Raw genomic sequence first — 9,032 nt, 5'->3', positions numbered from 1 at the left:
TGCTTCAGGTCCTGAGCTACAGGCAGTTAGATTTGGGTATGTCATTTTAGGCGAAAATTGAAAAAAAGAGTCAGATCCTTAAGAGGTTAAGCATCATTATCAATAAGCACTATTTCTATCGTAATCCACTTGACCCCTTATCTTTGATATGATGTACTGTAGGTACTATATAATGTGACACCTGTACCAAACATGCTTGACAAACATGCTTCTTCACCCTACTGTACCTGATGATTTCCACTTAGGCCAGGCAGAGAATAGCTAGTTATGTTATGCCTCCAGCAGACCGGTTCTGCCTGTTTCACTGTAAACCATTCTTGGATTGTAAAATGACATGGGTGCCAAGTCCTTTTGCTGTGTTCCTCTCACTGTACTAGATGTTGGCAGTCTGGCAGACACTAATGTCCGCTGAGGTGTCCCATGCTATAGCAGAAAACAAAACCTAGCAAACACTTAACTGTGTGTAGTTTGTGTGTGTTTGTGTGTCTGTGTGCATGCGTGCGCATGCGTGCCTGCCTCCCTGCGTGCAGGTTCCAACTGAACTGTAGCCTGCCCGCCCGTTCGCACTACACACAGTAGAAGGTCAGCACATTGCTTGCTCTGCTAGAGAGAGAGAGAGCGAGAGAGATCCACCACACAGAGAGAGAAACAAAGGGAGGGTAGTTGAGTACATTCTGCTGATGGTGGTGGCTGTGTGTCCGGGACCCCACAGCAGCGCAGGACAACAAAGCAAGCAGCCGACTCAGCACGGCTCAGTGGAGATCAGCATACATGACCCCTGACCCTGCCCTCCGCCCCTAAAGAGAACCCTGCTCATCCAATAACGAGGTGGGATCCTTTCCCAATAGGCAGCATAGGGATGTAAATGTATATATATATCGCTACTCTGGGGGCCTGATTCCAACTCTTAGGCTTATCTGTCTGGACATCCGTTCCGCCCTTGTACTTGACAACCAGCCGCTTGGTGAGATTCACGCTCAGGGAAGGGGGTTGTGAGCGAGAGAGATGGGGGGCAAAGGTGGGGTCTCTTCGTCCCCTGACCTAAATCAAGGACTGTCAAATTGAAGCTTTTGACTTCAATTAACTCTGGGATATACTCTGTCTTGTATCAAGAGAACGATGTTTTGCATTACTTTGACGTTCTGTCTGTTCTGTGGTTCATTTAATGGGAAATGGCGGTGCGAGAGATGCGTGCCCATGTTTGACTGTGATCTTCTCTCAGCTCAGTAATACTACATGACAGGCCTACCTGCGTCTGGCAGATGAAAGTGTGCTCAGTGTCACTGAATTTAGTAATTGTAAGAAAAATATGCTTGAACATGTTGTTTAAAAAGGATCTTTGGAGATTTTATTTTTTCACAGAGGAATTGCTATTTACGGAATATTTAGTGGGGGTAAATTGCGCAGGCAAGTCTTTTAGGATTAAACATCAAAAAGTGTGTTTTGGGGTAGAGTTAATGAGAGAGAAAATGGCTATAAACCAGTCTAGATTAAGAACTTGAGTGACTAGATAAAAGTAGATTATGTTCTCATTAACAGTTTGGGTGGATAAGTGGGTTTTATTATGGATTTTTGCAAAAAGACGAATATTGAAATCTGTTTATAGTCATTCAGTTGAACATGGATTACCGTTGGTCTTTTTTTCTCTTTTGTATCTGGAAACTGGTGGGAAATATTATTCTTTGCAATCTCTCATTGATATCTATTTAGCTGTACAGATATATGACACTATGGGGGCCAGGGGCCTGTTGAATAGATACACAGCTGTGGCGTGGGTTGCAGGTAGCCTAGCGGTTAAGGGTGTTGGGCCATGAACCAAAAGGTCACTGGTTTGAATCTTAGAGCCAACTAGGTGAAAAATCTGTCGACGTTCCTTTGAGCAAAGAACTTAATCCTAGTTGCTCTGGATAAGCGTGTCTGCTAAATGACAAAAATGAGAGTCACAATATGAAGGTCAAATGAAGTTGTTTTTCCTAGAGGCTAGGCTTTAACCTCTCTCCCTCTTTATTTCTCTCTCTCTCCCTCTCTCTCTCTCCCTCTCTCTCTCTCCCTCTCTCTTTCTCTCTCCCTCTCCCTCTCTCCCTCTCTCTCTCTCCCTCTCTCTCTCTCCCTCTCACTCTCTCCCTCTCTCTCTCTCTCTCTCTCTCCTCTCTCTCTCCCCCTCACTCTCCCTCTCTCCCTCTCTCCCTCTCACTCTCTCTCTCTCTCCCTCTCTCTCTCTCCCTCTCACTCCCTCCCTCTCTCTTTCTCCCTCTCACTCTCTCCCTCTCTCTCTCTCCCTCTCACTCTCTCCCTGTTCGGCCACAGATTCGACCATGTCTCACTCCGGAGCCCAGGGCAGCATTGGGAGCCACCCAGCCATGGGGCTGCGTGCCCACAAAGTAGGTCTACACACTTTTTTAACAAACTAATTATTATAACTAATAATGCAATCTCTAGCGAAGATACAGCATTTCCAGTTGTTTTACAGTTTTTCTCAATTGCTAAAACACTAAACCCTATTGTCTGAACCAAATGCTCAGTTGCCTGAACCCACTGATTGAATCAATCACTCTTTTGGCAAAACCATAAGCACTTTTCACCTGTTTAGACACAACTTGCCAACACATTTTCATTGTGATGCACCCGTGCTGCATAATGGTGAGCACATGTGACAAAAGTCAAACACAATTAGAGCACAGGTATCACCACTTGAACACAACAACTCAAAATTGATCACACTTGTGGCTAATGATGTGAGGGAACATATACAGTAAGCCAGTTCAGAGAGCACTGGTTTGTGAGGCCCTACAATGGATAGAAATCTGAGAGGAAGAGTTCGTGTGAGAGGAGGTCGAGGTGGTCGAGGTGGTCAGCGAAGACAAAGAACAGTAATATCTGATGAAATCAGAGCTACTGTGATTGACCATGTTCTTGTCCATGGTATGAGCATGAGGGAGGCTGGACAAAGGGTACAACCAAACATCAGTAGATTCACTGTGTCCACCATAATCCGAAGATTTAGAGAAGAGAACAGGTAATTACCTTTTTTTGACATTATAGTACAGTATGTAAATGTTGACAGCAATTACTGTATGACATACTATATACTGTACCACAGTATACTGTAAGTGAATATATGTTTCAGTACATCACTGTACCAATGTACTGTAGTATTGTAATGGAGGGTTGGTCTAACTGTTTGTAGGCCTAGTATTCCATGTATATTTTTTGTAACTCCATGTTCTCTTTTTGTAGAATTGAAAGACTGCCACATGGGGGTGGGAGGACAGGTATGTTCTCCCCACACCAAGAGACCCTAATTGTTGATATGGTCCGTAAGAAAAATGCCATTAAACTGAGCGAAATTCAGCAGAAGATCATTGAGGACCATTTACATTTTGAGGGTATCAACAGTGTCAGCCTCTCTACTGTTGATCGTGTCCTCAAGCGCAACAGACTGCGCATGAAACAGCTATACAGAGTGCCCTTTGATCGCAACTCAGACAGAGTCAAAGAGCAAAGATTCCAGTATGTACAGGTTGGCATATATCCAGACACATTCAATGTTGATTACTCTAAGTAGTGATTTACTGTAGTGGCCTAAATCACTTTTTTCCGTATCACTTACAAAACTATATCTATTTCTACAGAGGGTTTTTCAACTGGATGCAATGGAAAGACCCCATCAATACATCTACATGGATGAAGCTGGGTTTAATCTCACCAAAAGGAGAAGGAGAGGCCGTAATGTGATTGGCCATCGGGCCATTGTTGGTGTTCCTGGGCAGCGTGGTGGCAATGTCACATCAGCAATCATGGGGTTGTCCACCATCATGCCAACCTGGGGCCCTACAACACTCACCAGCTCCTCATTTTCCTCAATCACATGCGAGATGCTTTGTTAGGGCAGCAGGATGAGCATCCCATCTATGTTGTTGTTTGGGACAATGTGAGTTTTCACAGAGCCCTCCAGGTTAGAGAGTGGTACAATATGAACCAAGGTTTTATCAATCTTTGCCTTCCACCGTACTCCCCTTTCCTAAACCCCATTGAGGAATTATTCTCCTCATGACGGTGGAAGGTATATGAACGCCAACCTTACACCAGGGTAAATCTCCTGCAAGCCATGGGACTTGCCTGTGGTGACATAGGTGTGGAGGCATGCCAAGCCTGGATACGGCATGCCAGGGGTTTTTTCCCCCGTTGCCTGGCCAGACAAAATGTGGCCTGTGATGTGGATGAAGTCCTGTGGCCTGACCCAGTACGGAGACATGATGCTGTGGCTGAGTAATGCACTTATTTGTATATTTTTGTACTTTATTTTTACATGGGCTTACTGTACACAAGTGGCAAACGCATAAGATTTCTGTTTGTTTTTACAAGTGCTACATGTAAATGCACAATATTTCTGTTTTGTCTTTTTGTACAAGTGCTAAATGCACAGTTTTTTTTTGTTTTGCAACATGCATTTAGCCTACAGTGAACAATAAACATATATTTCCCCAGCTTCATGTCCTGAGCATTGTGTTTTCTATTTTTCTACGTAGTGTTTAGTGACTGTTCAGTAGTGTTTTTTATTTTGATTGACTCGGGGCACGATTTGACAACATAGTTCAGTTTTGAGCACAGATTGAACTGTTTTGAGGTGAAAGTTTGGTTTTGCAAGAAGAGTCTGAGGTTTTGTGAATGTAGCTTGAAAATTGGGTTTTGTGTTCACAGTTAAGAGAAAAGGAGAGCAGCTTTCAAGAAATGTGTCTTAGCAATCGAGAAAAACTGTAAAGGCCCAAGACAGTCAACTTGATCAATTATCTCCATATCAAATCATTAACAGTATTACATTATAGCTTATTACAGTAAATAACCATACTGTGGTATTATCTATCTTTTCAGATGTACCTGTTTGAGTTTGAGAACTTCCAGGGTCGTATGATGGAGTGCACAACTGAGTGCCGTAACCTGTGTGAGAAGGGCTTCGAGAGGATCGGCTCTATCAGGGTGGAGTGTGGACCGTACGTCATATCTAACTTCATCTGTTTACATAGAAGATCAAAACCATTCATAGGGATTCATATTATTTGAGCCTTTAAAGCAATGTTGTCAGCTGGAGCGTGTCCAGAAGAAAGCCTTCAGAATAATTCTGAGCGGGTCGTACACCAGCTACCGGGAAGACCTCAAAACCCTCGGAATCATGTCCTTGGACAGCAGACGGGAGCAGATCTGCCTGACATTTGCTAAATCCCTGCAGAACTCCCAGTTTGCGGACTTGCTCCCCCCTACCAGACAGCAGATTACTGGACGGGCAACCTGCAACAGCCACAAACTGAACACTCCCATAACACACATAGGCCGTTATCAGAACTCTCCCATTCCATACTTCATTAAACTGATCAGTGCACACACCATTTAACACAGGGGCCTTAGAAATACATTCCTAAGAACTCTAAAGATGCCTTTTCTAAAGCCGCCACCCCAAACCTTGTGGTCGTAGTATTGTTGTTTTGTATATTTTGCATATTTTGACATTTTATTATGTTAAGGGTTTTGCTAGTTTAGGATTGTACTATTTGATAACTATATAGGATTGATGTTATGATTGTAAATTGGTTTACAATGCAGTCTAGGACTGCGAGAAACCAATAAAACCTACTACTACTACTAACGTTATCTTAGTCCAATGAGACACCTGAAACATAGTTAATTTACAACATGCAATCTCCAATGATACATTACTTTTGCGATGAACATGTGACATCTAACATGATGTCACCTACGAACCTTGCAATCACTTAGCTGTACCTAGCCTTCTGATCATGTTGATAAGAGAGTTGTGTTAATTCATTATAAGTGTGTTATAGTTGTGCTGTAACATTTTTATAATGTCCCAATACAGCTGGGTGGGCTATGAGCAGCAGAACCTAAGCGGAGAGATGTTCATGCTGGAGAAGGGAGAGTACCCCCGCTGGGATACCTGGAGCAACAGCTACAGGTGTGACCGCTTCATGTCCGTCAGGCCCGTTCGCATGGTTAGTCCGTCCATCCATCCATTCACTCATCCATCTGTCCCTCCATCAATACTCTAGTCTAAGTGCCGTGGGTGGGCCGTGGGTGAATAGGTGGGTAAACTCTATTGCTGATATCCCTCCCTCTGTCCCTCTATGCCTACAGGACACCCAGGACCACAAGATCTGCCTGTTTGAGTGTAATAACTTTGAGGGCCGTAAGATGGAGGTGTGTGATGAGGATATCCCCAGTCTGTGGTCCTACGGCTTCCAGGACCGTGTGGCCAGCATCCAGGTCACTGGTGGAACGTGAGCTGGCACATTAACTTATCAATCAATCCATCCATCTACCCATCCATTTGATTTAAGACGTTAACTTCCATTTCTCTCTCTCATTATCTCTGTCCGTCTCTCTGGGTGACAGTTGGGTTGGCTACCAGTACCCTGGTTACCGTGGCTACCAGTACGTGTTCGAGTGCGGTGTCTTCAAGCACTGGAATGAGTGGGGTGCCCACCATCCCCAGATCCAGTCCATCCGTAGAGTGAGGGACATGCAGACACATCGCAGAGGCTGCTTTGAGTGGACCGCCTAGAAGGGGCCAGGAAGTCGACGGGTCATGGGCCAGCAGGACAGAGGGGCAGGGGCCTGGCTAGGCCTGGAGCTAACCATCCCTGGGTCTGGAGCTCCAACTTGGATCTCCACACTGCCAACATAAGCTAACAGCTTACATCACTGGCTCCACCTCAATCACTTTTACTAGTAGTAACATTCAGGGCATGTGTGTGGTGATGCACAATCCCTGCATGGAGACAGTGTCACCTACTGGGCAAAGGTTGCTACTGCAGTTTACCTGCAGCTGACTTCCACAATGCCTGAATATAATAATACTGGTGAAAGTGATAGCTGTACTCTCTGTTCCAAGACCTGATAGAATTATAGCATGAGAAGAGTTATAATATTTATGATGGGGATTTTAATGGGGGAAAGGGAATTATTTAACAAAGATTTTAATAAGTTACATAACTTCATTAGTTTGTGTTCACTAGTTTGTTTCCATATCTGCAAACCCCATTGATTTTATACATCTTACTTGCTTATGTGTTTCTTAGCTATATACCTAATGATGCCGAATAAGCCTGTTCATTACAATGCTCTACCCTCCTGCGATCTGTGAATGATTTTAGAGAGCAGAGATACTACACACTCCACTCACTCCAGTCTCTAAGCTACCATGGACAGCTGCCAGTTCTCTGCGCTCTGTCCATGTCCTGCAGTGAGCTCAATCATCCACGGGGAGGCACTGTTTCCCCATGTACTCTCCCCCAAAGCCACCTTCTAGTCTAGGGATTGCACCTCAACCATCATTTCCCCATTGACATTCTACCTTCAAGGCTTCAAAGCTATGCCCATGACCCACTCAGTCTAGGGCAGTGAGGCTATCTGATGACCCACTCAGTCTAGGGCAGTGAGGCTATCTGATGACCCACTCAGTCTAGGGTAGTGAGGCAATCTGATGACCCACTCAGTCAGGCAGGAGCGATACCCACTCAGTCTGGGCAGGAGCTGAGCAATCTGTCGTTGCGCTATCTGATGACCCACTCAGTCTAGGGCAGTGAAGCTATGCCCATGACACACTCAGTCTAGGGCAGTGAGGCTGTCTGAAGGAGGAAGTGAGCTAGGGGCTATGATTGGGAAACCTGGTAATGTTTTTCTAGACATGCCGACCTTTTGGGAGACCCCTCCCCCCTCTTAATGATGGGGTTGCCGAGGAATCTTGTTATATACACTATATATTTCTCAGGGATGCTGGCATCTGGAAAGCAACATTCCAATAAAATAAAAAAATAAAAATGAATGAAGATTCCTAACCTCAGTGCTGGAAATGCAGTCATTGGCTCATGTCAAGTTACTTGTTTGACTTTTTGTTCTCTTGTGTATTTTATGATTATCTGTGGTGTTTGTACCACGTTTTCATATAAGTTATACTGAACATTCAAACCATTATTCTACGTAATATAGATATCCTCACAAAGGCAATCCTGCATCAACATCAACAGTGACAAATTGTAACCATGTCATGTTCATGCAATCCAACAAATAGTCCATGAGCCAGACCCCCAAATTTGGGCCGTCGGACTCACTTGGGCCGATGATGTCAGTGATTTTTTTGAAGGTCTATGTCCCTAGAGTTGGACAATGTGTGATAGCAGTGGACCAATGGCAGCTTTCTGTGTGTTATCATTCTATCTTTCATCCCTCCATCCCAATGTTATTTTTACATAGGGAATTTACCCTTTACAAACAATGTCAATATACAACAAATTATTTCTCGCTTATACCATTTAATCATATATCATTGGAAAGCTTAGATTCACAGTTATCCATCAGACATATTTTCTGAAAGTTCAGGTCAACAGAACTTTGACCTCTGACCTCTAGGGTAAATATCAAAATTACCTGTATAAATGGCTTTAAAACAGAAACCCTGATACATTTTCAACTTTGTTTGACAAGTGGTTCTGAAAGGTCATGAAATTACCTTTAAAATGATATATAATATAACAAAATTTGAAAGCATCAGCTGCAACTATTGTTTAAAAATCGCCCATATTGTGCCATTGACATTAGAATGTTGGAAGCTTAGCCATATAATTCCATGTAATGGGGCAGCTATGTTTTTGGATTGTAACTTTGGTGATAGAGGCACCAAATTGCACACATACAGCTAGAAAGGGTTTTTAAAAGATTTTTAGATATAGGGCCATCACAGAATTCACTCATTAACCCTACAGAAGCCTTTTTCCAATATTGGTACCAATCAATGTGGTCTTATCAGAACATTTCATATGACCATAACTGTAGGAAATATAATTGTAGTATGCCCAAAAATATCTTAAAATGTTCATAGTGATGTAGAATACACAACCACGTGAGCCAGTTGTGCCAGATACAGTATATAAGAATGTTAAATTATTCACAGAATTGTGGTAAGAATGTGTCCAAAAAGCTGCCTGAATCGCTGATTTCTGTAGATATTATCAATAATTGCA

The 9,032-nt window shown here is 43.4% G+C and overlaps 1 protein-coding gene across 2 annotated transcripts; it reads left to right on the top strand.

The window, feature by feature from the left end:
• Nucleotides 1-857: 857 nt before the first annotated feature.
• On the top strand, nucleotides 858-7,513 carry LOC121566548 (beta-crystallin B1-like). Of its 2 annotated transcripts, none has more exons than XM_041876555.2 (6): nucleotides 858-964; nucleotides 2,308-2,381; nucleotides 4,873-4,991; nucleotides 5,873-6,005; nucleotides 6,148-6,290; nucleotides 6,406-7,513. In XM_041876555.2, exons 2-6 carry the CDS (start codon nucleotides 2,316-2,318, stop codon nucleotides 6,572-6,574), a joined length of 630 nt encoding a protein of 209 aa, XP_041732489.1. In that variant the 5' UTR covers nucleotides 858-964; nucleotides 2,308-2,315; the 3' UTR covers nucleotides 6,575-7,513. The 2 variants fall into 2 exon arrangements, with proteins under 2 accessions (XP_041732489.1, XP_041732483.1); XM_041876549.2 differs by lacking the exon at nucleotides 858-964 and adding an exon at nucleotides 991-1,018.
• The last annotated feature ends 1,519 nt before the right edge of the window (nucleotides 7,514-9,032 follow it).

Source organism: Coregonus clupeaformis, chromosome 5 (genome assembly GCF_020615455.1).
Source record: "Coregonus clupeaformis isolate EN_2021a chromosome 5, ASM2061545v1, whole genome shotgun sequence".
Classification (NCBI taxonomy): domain Eukaryota; kingdom Metazoa; phylum Chordata; class Actinopteri; order Salmoniformes; family Salmonidae; genus Coregonus; species Coregonus clupeaformis.
This window is presented reverse-complemented; position numbering and strand designations above follow the sequence as displayed.

What these genes read in the sequence shown, in the direction of transcription:
- LOC121566548 (XM_041876549.2), top strand. An exon ending in TGGGGCTGCGTGCCCACAAA is followed by an intron (nt 2,382 to 4,872) that starts GTAGGTCTACAC and finishes CTATCTTTTCAG; the next exon opens with ATGTACCTGTTTGAGTTTGA. An exon ending in ATCAGGGTGGAGTGTGGACC is followed by an intron (nt 4,992 to 5,872) that starts GTACGTCATATC and finishes GTCCCAATACAG; the next exon opens with CTGGGTGGGCTATGAGCAGC.